The sequence below is a fragment of the Protopterus annectens genome, chromosome 14.part0, assembly GCF_019279795.1.
Source record: "Protopterus annectens isolate FY-2018-M chromosome 14.part0, PAN1.0, whole genome shotgun sequence".
In the NCBI taxonomy this organism is placed as follows: domain Eukaryota; kingdom Metazoa; phylum Chordata; order Ceratodontiformes; family Protopteridae; genus Protopterus; species Protopterus annectens.
The window spans coordinates 727916106-727939739 of NC_056748.1; the positions used below are offsets into that span (position 1 = coordinate 727916106).

Genomic DNA, 23634 nt, shown 5'->3' on the forward strand with positions numbered 1-23634 from the left:
CTCATTCCAAATTCGTTCCCCATAGACTATGGTTCAGAGGAAGAGCATTCTTTGAGTCCAGACTCCCCCCTTGGAAGAGTTGGCTTTTGGGGATGCTGTTTGCCCGCATGATGGACTATTTTAAGTGGGACTGTTCCCAGGTTTCTGACATTCAAAAGAGGTATAATGAGCTCCTACAGATGAAGTCCCCTAAACCACCAGTTGTCCCTCCTGTTCTGGCTGCACTTTTGGAGACTTTTTCTGCACTTCTGTAGCTCCTGACTGTCAGCTTCCTGCACCAAAGCAGGCTAATGAGTTCTACATGATTCTCCTTGGAAGGCTACTGCCGAGGCGCTAGAAGATGGAATAAAATCTCAAGTGGTGGATCCTGGTTTTCCTGGTCATGTATTTCTATATACATTTGCTTTTTTTTGTTTTGTTTTATTTGTTGTGGGTTTTACGTGGTGCCTCAGGACTGCAAATTTCTTTTAAGTGCCCTTCTGCTGATCCTTCAGTGGTACCAGTTTCTTCTGACAATCCCTTTAAGTAGTTGCTGTCTACTAAGCTGCTTTCTTCTGATTAGGGCTGTGGAAAGTTTGAGTAAGAAGGTTTACCCAGCTGCCACCTTGTCCTTTAGGGCCATTAACTACCAGACTCATGATCAAGTATGTTTTGGCCCTCCTTTCCCAGGTTTGTAAGATGGTTTCTGACCCTCCTTATTCTGAGTGGAAGGCTTCTGCCCTTTCCTCTGTTGGGTCCACTTTTCAAGTTGCCCATCACTCAGAATGCAGCTGATGCCTCTTCCAAGGCTACTGCCTTTGGCTTCGTGTTGAATTGTTATTCCTGGCTGTGTTTTCAGGCTTTGCCTGATGACATAAAGGCTAAATCTTTGGATGCACCTCTGGATAACAGAAGTCTTTTTGGGACTGCTGCTGCTGACTTAAGTTAAACCATGGTAAGGGTAAGGCCTTGCAGGAGTTGAAGCATATTTTTTTTTGTTTCCCCTGTTCCCAAGTTTCAAAGGAATTATCCTCCCAGATCTGCCTTTGTGCACAGACAAAATTGTCCCATTCCTAAGGGTAAGAAGGGTTCTGGGTATGTTACTCCTGCTTAGTCTACTCAGACTCCCCCTTCCCAGAAGCCCTCTTTTTAAGATAGGCCTGGTTCTGTTTGATACTTGGCCTTCCTTTCCCGTTGACCAGATTCCCTTATCTCACTGCCTTTCTCTATCTCTTCCAAATTGGCATTGGTTCATCTCAGATTCTTACGTTCTATCGATTATCCCTTAGGGATACTTCATAGGTAGGTACTAGGCAATCAGCCCTGGGGCCTATATAAGCCTAGCCAAAAAGGTTCCCTGGCTTTCGTCACCCAAGAGAATTATTTTCCTGTGCCCCTGTTAAGCAGTGCCACAGAAGTGATCCCTGGGGTGAATTTTCCATTTCCCATCCAGTCGTCAAGATTTTTCTTAGAGGGGCAATGAGGAGCTTTGCTTGACATGAATAGGTAGATGTTCTTCATCCCACATTGCTGCAGTCCTAACACTTGGGTAGTCCGCTGTCCCAGTCGGCCCGAATAACAAAGTATAAGGCTGACGTCGGTCAGGGCGCATTAGTCTGACGTCAGGACGTCAGGGTACAAATGCGCATGACCGACGTCATATCCTCAGTCTTTTTTGCCGCATGGTCCGATGCAGAAGCAGTTTTGCGAGTGCAGGTTGGCGTTCTGAAATTTTCTGAAGTCGGAGTTTCAGACCGAATCAAAGTTGGCTAAGTACCCCGTTGGGGAATATTTTGGTTTTTTCTTGCCTCAGTATTTAACCGGATGTCAGAAAAAGTAAATAATTGTATTTCTTGTGGGAAGCAGATACTTCATAGGGATTACCATACCTTGTGTATACCTTGCTTAGGGCCTGAGCACGACGTTGTTGGATGTCGCCTTGTGCTAGATTTAACAAACGCACTATTAAGAGAAGGCTAGACTGTGCCAGGTTAGTTTTGGGAAGCGTTGTAATTATAAAATGCCGCCGGATGCTCCGGCCCGCTCAAAAAGCGCAAGGACAAAGCAGCAAAGCCTAGGTTGGAAGAACCGCCTGTCCCAGACGCCGGTTCTTTAGAGGGCTCGTGGAGCCGGAGGTTCTGCCAGAAGTCTCTTTGCAGTCTCAGGGAGAGACTTTACTGTTACAGGATGTTTCCTCTCAGGAGGTAGGCCAGGCTGAGGGGGCTTCTCAGGTAGCTGTTCTCCCCTCTTCCTAAGGTGGTTAGGCCCTCCCTTCTGTTTCCAAGGCTTCTTCGAGAGGCAGACCAGGTTTAACTTCAGTGGGGTTTCTCCTAGTTCTTCAGGGTCTCTGCCTAAGAAACATATGCTTAAAATGGCAGAAGATTTGATTACTATGATTAGAGGTTCTATGCCCCCTCCTGATAAGAGGCCTAGGGTGGAACCTGAGCTTGAGAGTTTTGAGCAGTGTTCGAGGCTTCTGAGTCTTCGGCTGAAGACTTGCAGGAGTATCCTCCTTATTCTGATTCTGATGTAGATGATTCTACTCCTTCGGCTTCTCCTCCTGAGGATTTTTCTTTTTCAGAGACTCTTCATTCCATGAGGGAGCATTTTAAATGGGAAGGTCAAGATTTTTCAGATTCCAGGAAAAGGCTAAGGGAATTTTTGTTTTTACCCCAGCACAGGCCTTTGGCTATACCTCCTGTTCTGGATGTGGTAGAAGATGTTTTTGCAGAGGCTTCCCTGAACCCTGATTCTTTGCCTCCTGCCCCAGTTAAACCGGATAGGTATTATAGGGTGCCTGAAGCTCATAAGTATCTTTTTAAGAGTCCTAGGGCAGACCCAGAAACCGTTTCTCAGGGACCTAAGGGTGTTAAGGCTTCTGTTGTTAAAAACCCTGTTCCTCCAGATAAAGAGGCAAGGGCGTTGGATAGATGGGGAAAGAAGGTGTATACTTCTTCCACTTTAGCCATGAGGGCTTTGAATTGCCAGTTCCACATGTTAAAATACCAGAATTATCTCCTTTCACAATTGAAGTCTAAGGTGGATGCTCTGGCGGAAGGTATTGAGTGTAAAGAGTTGCAGGATTTAGTTCATGTTTCTGAACAAGTGGGTAAGCATTCTTTGCAATGTGGTTTTGATGCTGTACAGGCCTCTTCGAGGGTGGCTGCCACTGGTTCTGTTCTTCGCAGGCACGCCTGGTTGAGGGATCAGAATTTGGCTGAGCATGTTAAGACAAGGATTTTAGATGCTCCGTTACAATCTGATGTGTTGTTTGGTTCGCCTGTGGAAGCAGTTTTAAAGAAAATGGAGGACAAGGCTAAGTCTATGCAGACTGTTAAAGATTTTTGCAGGTTCAGCCTCCAAGTTTAGTAGAAACTGGCCTACTAAGGGGTGGACATATCCTTCTTATGATTCCCAGTCTAGGGGTAGGTCTAGGCGTGGCAGGGGCAGAGCTCAAGGTTCTTTTAGGCCTAGAACAGGGAGTTCACCTGCTCAGTCTTCTGGTGAGGGCAGGGGTCAGTCCTTTCGTAAACAGACCCAATGACCTGCCTTTTCAGCTGCCAGAGCCTTCTCGTCTGGCAGCACCTTTGGGAGGAAGGTTGGCACTTTTCAAAGAAAATTGGAGTTTAATTACCCAAGACAGATGGGTATTGGATATCATTCACCACGGTTACAGGTTTTATTTCCATACCTTGCCTCCATTCAAAGGCATGCCAGACATTCCTCCTCTACAAAGAAAAGAGGCTCACAAGCAAATTTCTCTGTTACTCCAAATAGGGGCCATTCAGCCGGTTCCTGTGCCAGAAAGGGGCCTAGGATTTTATTCTCGCCTGTTCCTAGTACCAAAGAAGGGGAACACGTGGAGACCAATTTTGGATTTGTCTATCCTCAACACTTATCTGGACATTCCCAAGTTCAAGATGTTGACGTTGCAACAGCTTTTACCCCTGCTGGGAAAAGATCATTGGATGGTAACTTTAGATCTCAAGGAGGCTTACCTTCATGTGCCTATCAGACTAAGTTGCAGGAAGTATCTGCGTTTTCGAGCTGGGAATTCTCATTATCAGTTCTCTGCATTGCCCTTTGGCTTATCTACTGCGCCCAGAGTATTCACAAAAGTTCTGGCTCCAGTGATAGCTTACTTCAGGATAAAAGGCATACAAATCTATCCTTACCTGGACGACTGCCTGATTCTGGCTCAAGAAAAGGAAGACCTTCTTCAGCATTTGGAATATGTGATAGCAGTGCTAAGATGCCTGGGGTATTCTGTGAACGAAATAAAGTCCAGTCTAGTACCCTCTCAAGACATGTGCTTTCTGGGTGTGAGACTGAATACAGCAGCCCAGATGGCCTTTTTAACCCCGGACAAACAAAAGAATCTGTCTCTTTACTTCCATCAACTATCTCTTCAGTCCGGGCTGACTGCAAGGACAGTCCTTCAAGCCTTAGGGTTCATGGCATCTTGTATTCTGGTGCTTCCCAATGCCAAACTGCATATGAGGAAGCTGCAATGGTATCTCAAAAATGTATGGACACAGCACTGCCAGGATTTGGACACTGTCATTCAAATAATACCTTGCATTCAAAGGGAATTTTTGTGGTGGGCTCAGGAATGTCACCTAAACAAGGGACTCTCTGTGACCCGGCCAGAGGCGAGTCAAATTCTTACGACAGATGCCTCAGACATAGCTTGGGGAGCTCATCTGAATGGAAAGTGGATACAAGACAAGTGGCCTGCCAGACTACAGCATCTACATATCAACATGAAGGAGATGTTAGCAGTCCAGTTTGCATTAATGGCTTTCAAGGAGTTACTTCTTCCAGGGCAGGTGTTGATTCTAACAGACAACACAACTGTCATGTGGTACATCAACAAACAAGGGGGAACTCATTCTTATCCTCTATGCAGGCAAGCAATGATTTTGTGGGAGGCTACGCTCAGCTTGCAACTAAATCTTCAGGCAAGGTTTCTGCCGGGAGCACAGAACTCCTTAGCAGATGTGTTAAGCAGGCAAATCATGGATCCCCACGAGTGGAAACTGGATCTTCATGTATTTCGAAAATTGACAGTGTCATGGGGAACTCCAGACATAGATCTGTTCGCTTCTCCACTAAACCACCAGCTGCCAAAGTTTTGCACGAAAAGGTTTCATCACACAGCTTGGAAAGTGGATGCTCTTTCTTTCAGTTGGAAAAATCTTCATGTGTATGCCTTTCCACCTCTGCCTCTCCTCCCAAAGGTACTCCTAAAGGTCAGACAAGACAAGCCAAGGATGATTTTAATAGCTCCAGATTGGCCTCGCAACACTGGTACCCATTACTGAGGAGTCTGGTAAGGAAGCCTCCATGGCCTTTACCTTTGATTCCGCACCTATTGTCTCAGAGGGACGGTCATCTGCTCAATGCCAAGCTTCACTCTCTTCATCTAACAGCCTGGCATATTCTGTTTTGAAACACAGCAGGTCTCAGCTTCCTCAACAAGTTTTGAATGTGATTATGGAAGCCAGAAGACCTAGTACAAGGAAAGTGTATGCAGAAAAATGGAAGAGATTTTTATTTTGGAGTGCAGCAAAGGATTTGGAGGTTTCTGAGCCTAATTTGAGTATGGCTCTTCAGTATCTTACTGAGTTATTGGACAAAGGTTTGTCTTTCTCTTCCATTAAGATTCATGCTGCAGCGATTTCAGCTCACTATGATTGTGACCCACCATTGTTTTCTCATCCTTTGTTCAAGCAATTTCTTAGAGGGGCAAAGAATATAAGACCCCCACGTAGAGCTCCTACTCCTGCTTGGGACCTCAATTTTGTGTTGGAGAAACTTACTCTACAACCTTTTGAGCCTCGGCTACTGCTGAATTGAAATACTTGTCATGGAAGACTGCTTTTCTGTTGGCCATTACTTCTGCAAGAAGGGTTTCTGAATTGCAGGCCCTTATGGCGGTTGAGCCTTTTTTGATTTTCCATAAGGATAGGGTATCATTACGTACTAATCCTTCCTTTATGCCTAAGGTGGTCTCTAGTGTGGCTTTAAACCAAACTATTCATTTGCCCACTTTTTATTCAGATCCCCAAAATAAGGGGCAAAAGATTTTGCACACTTTAGATGTACACAGGCAGTTGCGTTATTATTTAAGCAGGACTAAGGATTTTAGGCAGTCTCAGCAGTTGTTTGTTTCTTTTGCTTTGAGTTCTCAGGGCAAGCCTGTGTCAAAACAAACTATTTCTAAGTGGATTGGGTTTTGCATTGCATTTTGTTATTCCCATCATGGCAAGGAGATTCCAGCTGGGATTAGGCCTCATTCCACTAGGGCTACTGCCACTTCAACAGCATTTCTAAGGGGTGGCAACTAAGGATATTTTGGAGGCAGCTACTTGGAGTTCAGTGCATACTTTCTCTAAGCATTACCACCTTCCTCTCTACTCTAAATCTAGGGCTGGTTTTGCCACGGCTATTTTGCAGGGCATGTTGACAGCTCCAGCTTCTTTATGATTTGCCAGCCTCCCTTACCTCAGCTTTGGGATTCTACCCAAGTGTTAGGACTGCAGCAATGTGGGATGAAGAACATAGTACAGTTTTGTACCTACCATAAATGTAGATGTTCGAAGATCCACATTGCTGCAGTCCAATTTACCCTCCCTCCTTCCCCTCTGTGTTTAGGGGTGGTTGTGGGGGTGGGGTTGTACTTTTGTAAATTGTATATATTGTATATATATTTGGTACAGGAGTGTTTGGTGTTTCTTGGTTTTGGCCTTATCTTTTTAGGGTCTTCTGACATCTGGGGCAAGAAAAGACTGAGGATATGACGTCGGTCATGCGCATTTGTACCCTGACGTCCTGACGTCAGACTAATGCACCCTGACCGACGTCAGCCTTATACTTTGTTATTCGGGCCGACTGGGACAGCGGACTACCCAAGTGTTAGGACTGCAGCAATGTGGATCTTCGAACAGCTACATTTATGGTAGGTACAAAACTGTACTTTTGTTCCAGAGTATAGGAAGTCTCTGGGACAGGAATCTATCCCTCCAGCATTATTGTGGTGACAAGGTTTAGGTCCCTGGAGCGTGTGGTATGGAGAGATTGGGATTTCTTTAAGTGTAGCATGTCCAACAGCTCTGGGTTTGGAAATCCCTTTCTCCTTTTCAGGCGTTCCCCAACCTCCTCATTTTCCAGAGGTTTTGCAGTTGCTTTTGGATCAGGGCACTATTTAGCTCATTCCACCCACCCAGGTGACAAAAGTGTTTTTCTCCAGAATGGGTTTGTTGGTCCCTTAGAATGAAGGTAAGTTGAGACCAATTCTGGATCTCTCTCTGCTCAACACCTTAAGATTCTTTCTTTTCAGATGATGTCCCTTCAGACCTTGTTTCTTTTTTCTTTTCCAGGCCTTCATGGTTTCTCTAGATCTCAAGGATGCATGCCTTCACGTCCCTATTCGCCTTCAGTTCAGGACATTTTTACATTTCCCTGTTTCTCCCTTGCATTTTCAGTTATCCGCTTTGCCCTTTGACCTCTCTACTGCCCCAAGGATATTTACCAAATTCCTTGCTCGTCATTGCTTATTGCAGGCTTCAGGATATACATATTTTTCCCTACCCATATGATCTGCTCATACAGGCTTCTTCTCCCAGCAGTCTGCTACAGGAGCTCCAGTTTACTATTTCTTTTACACAGTCTGGGGTTAGCCATAAACCTGCAGAAATTAGTCCTGATGTCTTCCCAAGATCATGGTTTCCTTGGATGCTGCCTTCAGACCATTTCCATGCTGGAATCTCTCCATGCCTTCAAGGTTTTTGTCCATGGCAGCCTTTTTCCAGTCTCTTCTTCCTTTGTCTTCTGTCATGGACAGGGAGTTTCTCAGGGTTTTGGGATTTATGGCATCCACCATTCTCCTTCTCATTCTCACCAGGTTCCATACGAGAAAGTTGCAGTGGTACTTAAAGTCGGTGTGGCTTTAACAGCCACTGCTGGAGTTCGCTATTCCCTTTTTTCCTTATCTCAAGCTTGAGCTGCAGCGGTGGATTCATCAATTCTCTCTCAATCCAGGACTTACCTTTCAGGCTGCTGTTTCTTCTCAGGAGCTGTTCATGGGTGCTTCATATGTGCAGTGAGGAGCTTCTTGTGGCCCCATAAAGGTCGAAAGCCTCTGGCCTCCTCATCAGAGGTGAGACCATATCAGCATAAAAGAAGAGGGCTCTACTTTTGGCTGTTCAGTCTTTTCATTCCCTCTTTCATCCCAGGCCCCTGAAAGTCTTCACAGACAATACCACAGTGATGTAGTATGTCAACAAGTAGAGGAGCACAAGGTCCTCTCTCCATTGCAGACTAGCTCTCCCGATTCTTGCTGTAACGTCCTTTATCCCCACACTGGTTTACATTATACCTTGAAACGATCATTAATTAAATGAGAAGTCCCCACAAAAGGAACATGATTTAGACTGGTCAGCAGTCTTAATCTCCCTCTGTGACCACTGACCAGTCATAAAAATAGCACTTGGCAAGTGTTTCTCCATTTTGTTTTCGCATTTCAAAACAGTTTCCAACCGCCACCTTCTGTTCTATAAGTTTGTCATGTCTAGCTTTCACGATATTATCAGCAATTTCACACAGACTCTGCATGCATTTTTAAAATTCTTCCAGTACATTAGTTCTATACTGCAAAGTAATTGTTTTAAACATTTAAATTACTACCAGAAAACAAATAATTGTGCCATGGATAAGCATCCTCATTTTTGTTGCACATTTCCAGAAATTTTATCATCGGTCTGTCAGTTTCATATATTGTCACAAAAATCACCTTCCCAATATGTAAGAAAGACCAAATTTCTTGAGCTTTAAAATCTGTAACAGTTACCAAATTGCCCCATGCATAACGTGTCTGTTAAAATAGTGTCTCACAGTTGGTCTTCTCCTTTACTTAGTTTGTTGCTGCTCTCCTTTTTTGCCTGCTGTCACAGCTGCATACATTTTGGTTACTGCATTGTTTTCTACCACAAAACTGGAAACCTCCATTTGTTGCTGCTTTCTTACTTTTTGTCACTGCTACATAAGCTTTAACTGCTGCAGTTCTCTGCTACCACATCACCTGGTTCCTTTTCGACATAACTTTTTCGTAATTGCTGAGGATGGTAATCCGCCATCTCACCCCATGAAACAGAAGACATATTACCCATTTCATCTTGCTTATTTTCAACAGAACATCACCTGCAAGTCCTCCTTGATGCCAGTTACGTAATCTGCACCACCTCAAAAAAACTCACTTCCTTCTCGGTAGAGACAGCTAAGAGCTGCTCATTTGTATCATCCACCTTACAGGAATCTTTATTTACATTCTAAAGCTCCATATCGTACAATCTTTTTCTCCCTTCAAACTCTCCTGCTTCCCTTTAGGTTCCTTCGTTGCTGCTAGAGTCCTCCACTGCCATCTAGCAGTTCCAAGAGTAGAGGAAGTTCCTTGATGCCCTGGCCAAATTTCCTGTAGTACTGTAAATATTTTGGGTCTCCCCTGAAAAGAAGCTACTAACCCAGTCAACAAAGGATAAAAAAATGTGTATGTATACACACACACATACATATATATTCCAGTGACCCATGCACCAAGGACAGATTTTGGTGCAAATACATGCTAGCATGGATATAATACTTGAATCCCCCAAGCTGATATCTAACTAAGAAATTTCAAAAGGTTTTGTACTACAAAAGGAGTCAGAAAGGGGCTGTGCATAGTCTGTTGGTTATTTTGATACATATTGGATTTACACTGACAAAATGTTTTTTCCAGTGTAGACAAGATAAGCAGAGATTGTGTAAGAGATGGTGAAATAAGATGCACAGTTATGTGCTTGGCTGCTATCTGGTATTAATGGCCACTTCTCAAGAGACACTAAAAAAGTGGTATGTGTGTAGAGAAATTTGTTTTGTACGACTTATGACTTACATAATGACACAAATTAGCCAAGGTTAATGGTTTATTTATTAGCAGTTATGATGTGGTCAGTTCATAAGATATAACTGAAAAGAAGACAGAATTTTTACCATGCTTTATATGAATTGATAGGAAGATAGACGTTTTCAGATGTTAAACCATGTTTGCTTATTTTCACATTAAAAAAAAATCTATCCTGTAGTTGATTACGGTATGAAGACTCTGTAGGAATAAAACCATTGTATGAGATATTTAGAGTATCCTTCCAAGAACCTTTCCTCAGATGTACTTTACATTACAGATCTTGCATGAAGGTAGTTACAGATAGTTGCCTGATGGCAATATGGATTGAATTAACATGTTTTTTTAAGTAACTAATAAGCATAGCATTCCAGGAAATTAATGGAAATTCGTGGATATTTGAGGAAGTAGTTTCCTGATACATATTAAGGTTGTCTTCAGGAATTATGGTTTGGAAAAATTACATGATTATAAGGGGAAAAGACAGCGGAGTAAAACTTAAGTTGTCTAAACGTAAGAGGATAGTTTGCAGCTTACATAGGCAAAGAAATGGAGTCTTTTTAATCTCCAACTTTGCAGGACTGCTTGCAAAGGATTTATGAAAGGAAAACAATGATTTTTAAACATTCTGGAGAACAGGGTTGCTTATTGCTTATATTGCAAATACAGATTTGAAATGCGTGATACTAATGTTTAAAATCAAAGAATAAGTAAGGGAACAGTATCTAACAATAGATGTGTGCTTTGGGACAGATGATTTAATAAATGATGTTAAGTTGTCACTCTCGCCTTCATTCTTGCTGGATGGGTTCGGAGCTGATCCTCGGCTCCAACTCGGCTTATGCCAAAGCTCGAGAGCTATTTTTACTGGCTCGAGGTAACCCTGTATCCCACAATGCTAGGCGCTAACTACCCAGATCTCGTTTGCCGCTTAGCTGCGAGATTGCGTTTGTGCCGGCTCTGGTAATTTTTTCAAAAAGAACAGCTTTTTGGGTAAGATTTTTTCCCTTTTTATTTCAGGTTAGGGTTCTTTATACCCTTGTCCCCTACTTAGAGTAACCCGCCTTGTATAGTCCCCTTCTGAGTCTATCCCCCCCCCCCAGCCCTTCCTTCCCCTTATACATCTAGGCCTTAGGGCCAAGTTAGTTTTTGGGTAAATTTGTTAAAGTCTGTGTTACTTGTAGTTTCAGTCTTTGGTGTGGTGTTGTGACTGAACTAGGTTTTTTATTTACTGTAGTGTGTGTGTGTGTGTGGTGTTTGGGTGTGTTCCATTATGTCTAAGGAATCCAAGGTCTCAGGCTTCAAGAAGTGTGACTCGTGCTGTCAGAAAATGTCTCTGACAGACGGTCACACTTCTTGCGTGTATTGCCTGGGCCCTCTGCACCTGCAGGACTCTTGTTCCGTCTGTCATGCATTCAGTCCAAGAGTCCAGCAGGAACAAATTGATTTTGAGAGGCTTATTGAAGCCTGAAGGCTCCCCAGCCAAGTCTTCATCGGGCAAGCCTTCTAAGCCCACTAAATCGTTGGCTCCGAGTTTAGAGCCTCCGACCAGTGGTGCTACTTCTACTTTGGCATCGGCTCCGACCGGAGCCGACGCTTCAAAATCTCAGTCGGCTCCATCCAATAGTTTTGTCGGAACCGACTATGACCCGTAAGCGCTCCAGGTCCCCCTCTTTGGAGTCGGTCCACTCGGCTCCGAGATCTCCTTTGCTTTCGGAGCGCAGTCACCGGTCCCATTCCTCTCGATCTTCCAGGCTTTCGGACCATGACCTCGAGAGGGTGGTTAGTAGACTCCTTAAGTCGCAGGCACTGGCCCAGATGCTTCATAGCCCTTCTCAACAGACAGTGGCTATTCCCATTCCATCATCGATTCCTCCTACGACTCTTCCCTTGAGTTCGGAGCCGGAGTTTGTGGGAGCCGGGACCGTCGACATGTCTGAGCCGATACCACCCATTTCGGCTCCGTCGTCGGCTCCGATTTCTTCTATGGTGCCATCCTTGGAGAGATCCGGACGCCATGACTCCCTCGTCGGCTCCGAGGGGGCGAGTGGCATCGGACCCTTGTCCGACCCCGTTCTCCCTCTCGGAGCCTTGGCGCAGGTGAGTTCGGCTCCATCGGCCTCAGAGCCATCCCTCTCGGTGCCGGGAGGGGTCCTTATCTCCTCGGAGCAGGGACCCTCTTCTCTGCCTGATAGGGGTGCTTTCGAGGTCATGAGGAGTGTGCTGGCCCCTGTGCCTGTTCCTCGTTCGTCTCCCTCAGCTCCTCCCACTGTAGTGCCTGCTACGGTCTCTACTCATCCTCTCGACCCTGACAGCAGAGATCCTACGCCTCAGGGGCCCCCATTGGGAGCGTCCTCCTCTTCTGAGGCCTCCCCTGATCCGTCAGGGGAGCCCCCTCAGAAGAGGAAATGTAAGAGGAAGCATCTGGACTCCCCTGAGTCCGTCACATCTGATACCGACTTGGATGAGTCGGAGGGGTCCCCAAGATCCCCCTCTGAGGATGTCTCCTTCTCTGACCTGCTTGAGATCCTCAAGCAGAGGGGGAACTGGTCTACCCTCAACCCTTCCGAGGACGAGTCGGTCTACCTAGAGGCGTTTGGTTCTCGCCCTTTCACCTCCTGGGTGTCTCCGCCCTTTGACCCCCTTATGGACGTGGTGGCCAGGAAGGCATGGACGGCCCCTGATTCGATGGAACCAACCGCGCGGAGGCCTTCAAAATTTATCACAGCCCCTGCTGATAAACAATTTTTGACCAAGGGTGTCCCTGTCAATGCCATGGTGGTGGCAGCAGCCACTAAGAAGGAACTGGCTGATCCTTCGGTACCTATCCATCCTCCTCATAAGGAATCTAGGACCGTGGATAGGTACGGCAAGCGGATGTTTTCTTCAGCGACCTTTACCATGCGGTCGCTGAATTACTTATGTCATTTCACCCATCTTCAACGAGACTTGATCAAAGAAATGGGTGACACACTACAGGATCCAACAGCTGCGGGGTCACAGGACAAAATCAACTCCCAGCTGGCAACCCTAAACTCGATTGTTAACTCCTCCATGCGGCTCATTTCTTATGTGGCCGATGGGGCAAGTAGGGCTGCAGGCACAGGTGTGGCCTTAAGACGGCATGCCTGGATGCGGCTTTGTAACTTTGCTGACCCCTTCAAGGTGTCCTTCACCAATTCTCCCCTTGATGGTTCGGCGTTGTTTGGACCTCAGGTGAAGGATACTTTGACCAGATGAGAACAAGACGGCAAGACTCTCTCTGCCGTGGGAGTCCATTTTTCCACCCCATCCAGACCATACTCCAAAGGTCAGAAGGGTGGAAAAATGTGGTTCCGCAAACCACAGGGAGTCGCGCCAGACGCATGAGGCGAGTTCCCCCCTAGAGGCGAGGGGGGACAACAATAGACGCCGCCCCAGGGGCAGAGAGGGTCCGCAGAATCAGGGTAGCAGAGAAGCTGTCTCTGGCCAACCCTTCCAGCGTCCCTGAGAAGCTGCCCGACTGTCCACCTTAGGAGGCAGTCGGGGGAAGATTATCACTGTACCCAAAAGCCTGGCTTTCTCTTACCGAAGATACATGGGTACGGTCGATCATATCCGAGGGTTACAAAATTCCCTTTGTCCACACCCCAAAACAGCCAAACAGGCCCCTTCCAGATGTTCCACCTGGTCTAAGGGAACAAGCAGTATTAGAAATCTCAAAACTGCTAAGAAAAAGGGCCATCCAGCCAGTCCCAGCAGACCAGCAAGGATCTGGAATCTACTTCAAGTTCTTTTTAGTACCAAAAAAGACAGGGGACTGGAGACCAATTTTGGATCTCAGCAGATGAACAAGTCTGTTCAAAGAACGAAGTTCCGGATGGTCACGCTACAGTCCATTCTACCCTTTTTGGGTCAGGACCATTGGATGTGCTCTATAGACCTTCAGGATGCGTACTACCACATCAAAATGCACAGATGCTCCAGAAGGTTTCTCCGCCTCCGGCTGGGAGCCAGTCACTACCAGTTCAGGGCCCTGCCCTTTGGTCTCACTACAGCCCCCCGAGTGTTCACCAAATGCATGGCAGTGGTTACGGCTTATCTGAGGCGTCAAGGATTCCAGGTGTTTCCATATCTAGACGACTGGCTCCTTACCGCCACCACCAGGCGTCAACTTATTCAATCCAGAGATTACACCATTCAGATTTGCGAAGAGCTAGGTATCTCCATAAACTTTGAAAACTCTGCCTTGTCGCCTTGTCAGTCTATTACCTTCATAGGCGCCATATTAGACACAGTCGAACTCTCTGCAAAACTGATGGCTCAAAGAATCTCAGACATTCGCGAACATGTTCGTATCCTGCTTCAGAACAACAAAATTCAGGCCAAGTTTGTACTGAAGACTCTAGGTCTCATGGCGGCTGCCATTACGTTACTTCCCTTAGCTCGATTCCACATGCGACTCCTTCAATGGATGCTCTTCTCTCAGTGGTCCTTCCAGCAGCTCCCGATGTCACACTACATACATTTTGATAACCCAATCATGCAAGAAACACCTGTCTTGGTGGATGGTCTCCCTTCAAGTGTCTCAGGGCAGACCCTTCGTTCTCCCCCCCCCCCCGGTTGCTACAGTGACAACGGATGCCTCCCTGATTGGATGGGGAGGGGCATTTTCAGGGCAGGATGGTCCAGGGCACTTGGCAACCTTTCGAGTGCCACCTGCACATCAATGTCCTAGAGATGAGAGCAGTTCTTTTAGTGTTGCAAGCTCTTCAGGACTCTCTCTGCAGTTCAGACGGACAATATGTCAGTAGTGTGGTATATCAACAAGCAAGGCGGAACCAAGTCCTATCCCTTATGTCGAGAAGTACTCAGACTTTGGCAGTGGGCGATCTCCTCTCAACGGTTTCTGATAGCAATGCATATCCCCGGGAAGTCCAACATCATAGTGGACAGGCTGAGCAGAGCCATTCTCATGCCGCACGAGTGGTCTCTCAAGCAGTCAGTAGTGGAAGAAATTTTCAAAAAATGGGGTCAGCCTTGCTGCGATCTTTTCGCTACACCCCAGAACAGCAAATGCCACGAATTTTTCACTCTCTTCCCTCTTCCCGGCCACCCTCCCAGAGACGCTCTAGTCCACGATTGGCCCCGGGGTCTCCTGTACGCCTTTCCCCCCTTTCCATTAATCACTCAGTTGATTCAGAAAGCTACCACCTTGAGATCCACGATGATCCTCATTGCTCCGTACTGGCCTCGACAAATATGGTTTCCGTTCCTGCACTGTTACCTCTTGTAGCAGCCCTGGCATCTGGACCCAGTTCCAGATCTCTTGACCCATCAGTCGGGCAAGCTGCACCAATCTCCCCTCTCTCAACCTCACAGCTTGGTTGCTCCACTTCCAACCTTAGCCAGGCTTCCCTTTATCTCCCATTCGGTACGTGACATCATTTTAGCTTCTCACAAATCTTCTACCAGGAGGATTTACGCCAGCAAATGGAAACGTTTTTCCTTCTGGGCAAAATCTAGGAACATAGACCCATTTGTAGCTCCTATCCAATCGGTCTTAGATTTTTTGGCCGAACTCTTTCATTCGGGTTCTTCTTCCTCCACTATCAGAGTCCAGTTAGCGGCCATTTCAAATTTTCATGTTGGCTTGGCAGACTCCTCCATTATGTCTCATAAACTTTGTAAAGCATTCCACAAAGGTATCTTTTTACTCAAGCCCCCGGTTAGACATCCCCCACCGCAGTGGGATTTGAATTTAGTTTTAACCTCCTTGATTCTCCCTCCCTTTGAACCTGCGGCTTCCTGTTCCTTGAAGTTACTCTCATGGAAAACTTTGTTTCTAGTAGCCATAACCTCTGCGAGGAGAGTCTCAGAACTTCACGCCCTTTGCGTTCGTCCTCCTTATCTTGTTTTCCATAAAGATAGAGTGTCCCTCAGAGCAAACCCCTCCTTTTTACCCAAGATATCTTCTGAGGCAAATCTAAACCAGACTATCGATCTCCCGGTTTTCTTCCCTAATTACTCTGACAGAGCGGAACAAAAGTTGCATTTCTTGGATGTTCATCGCCAACTCCATTACTACTTGGATAGAACCAAGCAAATTAGGAAATCTGACCAGCTCTTCCTATTTTATGCTGAAGGGAAGAAAGGCCTTCCAGTTTCCAAAGTTAACCTTTCTAGATGGTTGGCCTCTGTCATCACTTTCATCTATGAACTGAGGCGTCAAAAGCTTCCTTCAAGACCTAGAGCCCATTCAACTAGAGCCTTAGCCACGTCTATAGCTTTTCAGGACAGGTTGCCCTTAGATTCAATTTGTGCAGCAGCCACATGGGCCTCTCCCCATACTTTTATTTCTCATTACAAATTGGACATGGCCTCCAGAAGCCGAGCTAACTTTGGTTCCACCGTCCTCAAGAGTCTGTTCCAAAGAGCCACCCAGGGTTAAGCTGCTAGGGACGTGGTCCCATCCAGCAAGAATGAAGGTGAGATTGACAACTTAACATTGAGAAGTTATGTACCTACCATAACGTTCCATGTTAGTAGTCTTCTTCTCGCCTTCTTTCTTGCGTCCCGCCCTCCAACCCCCTAGCCTGGACAGACCGTTAGGATCCTAAGGAGCCTTGCTTTTCTCCCACTATGGTCTCCAGTGATTATCCTTTTCTTGGGATGGCTATCTACATGGGTATGCCATTCTCTCCTTTGTTCTGGGGGCAAAACTGCTATAGTGTTAGCTATCAAACGAGATCTGGGTAGTTAGCGCCTAGCATTGTGGGATCCAGGGTTACCTCGAGCTGGTAAAAATAGCTCTCGAGCTTTGGCATAAGCCGAGTCTGAGCCGAAGATCGGCTCCGAACCCATCCAGCAAGAAAGAAGGCGAGAAGAAGACAACTAACATGGAACGTTATGGTAGGTACATAACTTCTCATTTTGGCATATTGTCTGTTGTACATGCTTTTAAGGGAAGCACTTATAGACAGTCCCCAGGTTAAGGACGAGATCCGTGTTTTAGTCTGTCCTTAAGTCAAATTTGTATGCAAGTCGAAACACGTACATATGTTTTTTATTAAATGTCACTTAGTCAAATGTTTGCCTCACTCTAGTATTTATTTTTCTTTTCTTTGCATATAAAACACTTGAAACACTTTCAAACAAAAAAATGTTGAACATAATATTGTATACTGTAGCTATGCTCACTTACTTCCTATGAGCTATGCTTCCTTACTTCCTATTAACAAAGCTGGATTAAGATATTTTGTTATTAAATGCAGTGTTTATGAGGACTTTTTCACACACACACTTGGGAAACTTTAACAATTTAAAATTTTTTTCATGATATTTCCGACATTGCTGCAGCCTGTTCGTATCTATGGTGTGTCTGCATGTCGGGTGTCTGTAACCCAGGGACTTCCTGTAAAAGAGAGAATGTGAAAGAATTCATGATTTGTATTAGAATGTGGAGGACTGGATTTTCTCTCCTCATTGTTTTCTATTGATGACCTATATACTATTAAGTGATGTTTAGAATGCAGTGAACCTGGCAGAAGTTTGCAAATTAGGCATTTTGGTTTTGTATAATGATACTTTGTTTTGTGATATTCATAGTAATTTATATAATTGTGATATGTTAATATTCTAATGATTTGATATTTATACAGAGGAGTAAACATGCAACATAATAAATTGACTGCTGCATTAACATTTTTCTGTTTTTCTTTTGCAGGAGTGCTGGGCTTGGTATTTGTGCCATGTCTAGCCGATTTGGGGGTATTTTGGCTCCATTTGTGCCATCTATGGTAAGTTGTTTTTTAAAAACCTGTGTGGTAAAGAAGGCAGTAAATACATTTTGGTCATGTCATGATTCTTAATGGATTCATTCTGATGCTCTTGGAATATTGCTTTTATTACAGCTGAAGTTCTCTAGTTGGTTTTGTTCTGTTTTGTGTGGTCTGTAATGGATTCTTTTTACTTGTAATAGATTAATTGGTAGTTTGAGATTGAAGATTATTCAATTTATTTTGGTGGTTCTTGTAACATTGCAAGAAAAGACATTCTAACTGACAACCTATGTTGTATCACTTAGTGACCTTAGAAAGTGGCAGAACTAAATAATTTGAATAAGAATATTAATAAATTTAATCTTCAGTATTGTTTCCATTATCCACTAAGGCAGAAGCAAGGTGCCATTTTAACAGAGCTAGGGGGTAAAGAGAAGAGGATACACTAGCTTACTAGTGATTAGCTGTGTTACCACAAGGTGTGTGAATGTACTGCTGTATGACTATTCCCTAGTGAAGACCAGAGAACACATCTTGGTAGTCAGAAATGTTGACTGCATGACGGGATGGTGGAACTGCAACTGTAGCCAATGTGAAGCATTTTCCATTGATGTGTAAGGGAGTTTAAGGTACAAAAAATCCCTCCCCAAATACTTGTTTAGTAGCTTAAATGACTGCTAGATACTCCAATTATCACCCATTTGGCAAGAAGCACATTTGAGTAATGCATGTGGTTGACAATACATGGGACCCCCTTAGAGGAGTGGTGATCTAGTTGCTTAAGCTAAGGTGAAGTATGGAGGGTGTAAAGAGATGTATTAAAAAAAAACTTCAGAAATTGGAGGTCACCACTAATAAATGATTAGCCAGTATTATGTAATTTACTAAGTATATGCAGGCAGCTTTTTTTTAGGTGTACTTTTCTCATTAAAATGGTCTTTAATCATGGTCTTAAATGCCTGTTACAAATTAAGAGTTTGTAAAGATTTCAATATTTAAAACTTTTCTCAATTTTTTCAGTCATTCCTTGCAGTACTGCACTGTTCTCCCATATATTATCACTAGTCAGCATGAAGTGAAATGGTGCATTATCTGCAGTTACAACAAGAATGTGATGAAATCATTTTTCTTCAATGGGGCCAGACTTGATGAGATCTTTTTGCTTCTCCCCTGAACAGCAAATGCAGCAGATAATTTGCCCTAATCCCCCCAGAAGGGGAATCATTGGGGATGCTCTACTTCACGATTCACCCAATGGTCTACTTTATGCCTGTCCACCAATCCCATAAATTCCAAAATTTCTGCAGAAAGATGTTAGGTTGAAGAGCAAGCTGATGCTCATTGCACCTTACTGGCCTCAACAGATTTGGTTTCCTTTCCTTTGACCTCACTTACTTCACCAACGTTGGATCCAGGATCTGGCTCCAGACCTCCTGTCTCACCTGACAGGCGTGATCTTTCCCAACATATCAAACCTCAGGCTGACGGCCTGGTTTCTCCCAATTCTGTTAATAGCCAGACAATCATTTCTGTCTTCCCCTGTCTGAGGGTGTACTTTCATCTTCCCATAAACCTTCAACATGAAAACTTTATTCAAATAAATGGAAATTATATGTTTACTTAGCAGAACAAAACATGTTGAATCTTTTTCAGCTTCAGTACATAACATAAACTTGAGTATTTAGCCCTACTATTTAAAGAAGGGGCTAGTTCTTCAACCATTAAAGTTGAGTTAGCAGTGATATCAAACATTCATATAGGATTTGAAGATTCTTTAGTAGCCTGTCATAAGTTGTGCAGAGCATTTTTGCGAGGCACTCTACTTTTGAGACCTCCATTTAAGGACCCTACTCTCCATGGGATCTCAGTCTGGTACAGACACATGCCTCCTTCCTTCCCAAGGCGGTGTCAGAATCTAATATCACTCAGTCCATTAAATTGCTAGTATTCCTTCCTAATTTTGGAAACAAGGTGAATACATGTTACATTTATTAGATGTTCACAGACAATTACGTTTTTACCTGAGCAGAACAAAAAGCATCAGAAAAGCAGACCAGTTATTTATTTCCTTTGCAGAATTGAGACTGGGAAAACCAGTTGCCAAAGTAACTTTAGCCAGATGGCTAATTGATTTGTATTTCATTCAATTATAACAAATTGAGTGTTACCTTACCACAACTGCTACAAACTCATTCAGCTAGATGTATGGCAACTTTAGTTTTCCTATACAGAGCGTCCATTGATGACATGTGCAGCAGCAACTTGGGCTACTCCTCATACTTTTATTACTTATTCCAAGTTGGATCTGGTCTCCAGTGGTAGAGCATCATTTGGTTCAACTGTGCTCAGGAATATGCTTCATTAGAGCCCACCCGGAATTATAGGTAGATGATGACTCGGTCCCATCAGTTGAGTATAGAATGAAAATTGACAACGTCAGGTAAAGAAGTTATGTACTTACCATAACGTTCCATCTATGTTGTCCATTTTCATTCTTCCTCAACTTCCCACCAGCCAACCCCCCATTGTTATTGTTCAAACTTCTGGATGAATGAGCTGTTAGAGGAACATCACTATCTTTTATACTGAGCTCCAGATATAGTTTCTCCTATATTGAGCACATGCCTTTTTTAGGTCTTCTAAATTTATGTATGTTGAACATTTCCTTTCTGGTAAAAAATCAGCAAACAAGATCTGAGGTAACTTGGGGTTGGTGCATTATGGGTAAGTGAGAAGCTCTAGAGTTTTGGTTACCACGAGCTTTAGTAGTGCCAAGTCAGTTCAGAGGATCGAATCCGAACCCATTAGTTGAGGAAAAATTAAAATGGACAACACGGAACATTATGGTAAGTACATAACTTCATTTTTTCTTCACAAGAGGAAACTGTAGATAAAAAAATTCTTCATACTTTCACAATGTACTAGAACAAACTTTAACATATGAACCTGACAATTTAAAATTCTGAAAAACAAAGTTGCAAAAGTATACACTTTCTCCATACTTATCAGTAATTTCACCATCCTTATTAGAAAGACTAAGAATGGAATAAACTAAGTCCTTGGCAGCAGAGTAGTCCACTAAGGCTGTAGCTACTGGGTCAGGTTTGGGAATATTGGATAAAAATTTAAGACTGAGGAACTTCATACATCCTATCTGCCTTTTTATAGGCACAGCTGGCTGACTGTCAGGAAAATTGCAGGCAGTAAGACACATATCCTCTAAAGCATATAGGGCAAGAAGAATGGGTGTAAGGTCTGTAAAATCCTTCTGTGACATCTTCTAGAATTTTCTGAAGGACTGGGAAGCCTTCGTATTCTCCCAATGAAAACAGTGAGGCATTCTGGCAATAGTTTCAGAGAAAGAACCCCCCCGCAGATACACACACACAGAGATTCAGAAACTGAACTCTCCTCTGAGTTTATATCACAAATCAGATGGCAAAACTATGATTACATCCTTGCGTCTTCCTGTTCAGATACAAAATCTTCATTGTATTCAGGAAAAGTGCCATCCTTCTTTTTGCCAGAAACTACTCTACAAGAAGGATCAATAACCTGAATTAAACCCTGAGCCAGTCCTAGTAAACTAATCCTATCCAAAGAAATTTGAAAAGTGGATATATGCTTGGTTTTCTGTTTCTTTTTGACAGGAGAAATTGGAGTAACCAGTTTACTAATGGCAGTCACTGCTTTCCCAAGGATAGGCATAGTATTTTGACACAACAGGGAAACCTTCACTGTTCTGTTTCCCAGTACCAACAATAGTGGCTGTCCTTTGCCCACTGAGGGGACTCTAACAACTACAAAGGATGTGGCTAATTGCTGATCCATAGTGGCCCTAGGTGTTAACACCAGAGGAATCCAGGATAAAAGATGAGTGGTCTGAAGTACAACAAATGGCCACAGCAGAGTCACCCACCTGCTGTTGGGGCAAATTCCTAGCCTGCTGTGGTGGAAAAGGCTGTTTGCTTGACTTTTCTTTTTGTGGCGGGAAGAAGTACCAGTCATGGGACTGACAATCTGTTCCATGATCAAGCCAAAATGGTGTCTTTCTGGGGAAGGCAAGCAACAAATGCATGTAGAACTACCAGTCCACTAAAGCTACTTTTTTGACAGGAGAAAAAAAACACAATCAAAAGCATGTTGAAACACTCTGGCTGCCCCACAATTGACTAATAAACACAGCTTCTCTTTAGAAAATATGTTATCAGTTAGTTTACACTATTTTTAAACTGATATAAAAAAATGAGTGCTACATTTAAAAATGTTAAAATCTCAAAGCAGTTCATTAAAACACAGCACACCTAGCTTTAAAATAATTATTGAAGAGGAAAGTAATAAAGCATCTGTAAGTATAAAAAAACTGAAGTTTCTCCCCCCCCAAATGGAGCTTATCTGCCCAGCAAAAGAAATTGCAAATTGTTTGTCGATCCTTGAAAGCCCCAGAGGAGCTTACTGTTTGGTGGCCGGAAAAGCTGTGATGGTCTTCACTCCCAAACTTGTCTTTTAGTCAACTCCGCTTGAGCTGCTTGATAGTTTGGGCATGTGGAGGGTGCCCTGAAGCTTTGGAAGCTGGCTGTTGCAGCTTTGACAGGATATAACCCATATAGCTAAGGCTACTTGCAGTTCTTTTTATAGATACACACACACACAGATATATATATATATAGTTTACTATTGAAATGTCAATCCTTACATGGGCGACTCGACTTGCACGAAGTCGGAAATGCGATCGTCAGCACACCGAATCCCAAATGTGCGAACGGCAAAACCTCGCCCCTGTCTAACCCATGGTAGCATGGGTGTGGAGGTGTTGTGCAGCCGGTAATGTTGAACGTCGAATGGGTTTTGCTAGCGAACAGTTTTCGCGCTTTCGGTTCATGCAAACGCGTCGATGGGGTGGCCGTTCGAACAAAGTGCATTCGCATATTCAATAGTAAACCTATATATATATATATATATATATCTGTGTGTGTGTGTATGTATGTATATATATGTGTAGCGTCTACATTATTTCATCGAAACTAATTCCACGGATATTTATTAATTTCCCTGTATTCAGTGAATTACCCTTTTATCGAACTCACAAATCAGTGAATGTTTTTCCAGGTAACTTGTTTAGTAGGCCAACATACTGAGCGATATACACCGCAATATAACACACACACACACACACACACCCTACTTAACTCCAAGATCACACTACAGTGTGGAAAGGGCAAATTTCCACATGTTGGCCAACTAACTCAGTGCCCTGGGAAAGAAGCTCACTGACTTGAATGCTCAATAAGAGGACGTTCGCTGAATAAGGGGTCTTCCTACCTCTGAAAGATCCATCGGTAAACTAGGCACTACTGTGTTGTTTTCTCTCTTTCCAGAAATTACTTCCTTCCTTCAGCTTTTTCTCTCTGCTGATAAAGCCTCCTTTACCCCCCTAGAAAAAAATGCAGTCCCCTTGCTTTAGTGGCCTATGCTAAGTACTGTACTTTTGTACTTCCCTTTTTCCTTACTAACACAGTACTGCTGCCAGTCTCCTTACTCTGTATTTGTTCTTTGCTGACACATCATTCCACCAGTTTCCTTTCTGACTTTCTACTTCTCACCATCCTTGCACCATTTACTTGCTGCACACCTCACTTATATCTATTTTCATTAATTTATGTATAAAGAAAAATAAAAACAAAAACTGATGTAAGAAAGAGGGAGGTGTTTATAGTTTGGGTGGTCATGTATCCTTGTTATAAAAATGGATTTGTTGTAAAAGTTTTTTTTTCTGTTGAAGACCTTTCATGGTCGAAAATGCTCAATGAATTTGTATCATTTTGCTCTGCACCACAACTTAGTATAGTTTTTATGTGTTTTTACTTTGAACATTGGGAAGGTTTGTGGACTTGTGAACTGTTTCATTTATGATGGACCAATAAAGTTTGTGAGTGCAGGTGTTTCAGAACA

General features: G+C 43.8%; 1 protein-coding gene across 3 annotated transcripts in view; it reads left to right on the top strand.

Annotated features, from left to right (window-relative positions):
- LOC122789199 (solute carrier family 22 member 15-like) overlaps positions 1 to 23634 on the top strand; it is a 1485835-nt gene that overhangs the window by 1089679 nt on the left and 372522 nt on the right. For all 3 annotated transcript variants that reach the window (XM_044056469.1, XM_044056468.1, XR_006362790.1), the window contains exon 10: positions 17628 to 17700. In XM_044056469.1, the coding sequence (XP_043912404.1) occupies positions 17628 to 17700 (73 nt within the window). The remainder of the gene's footprint in view (positions 1 to 17627; positions 17701 to 23634) is intronic.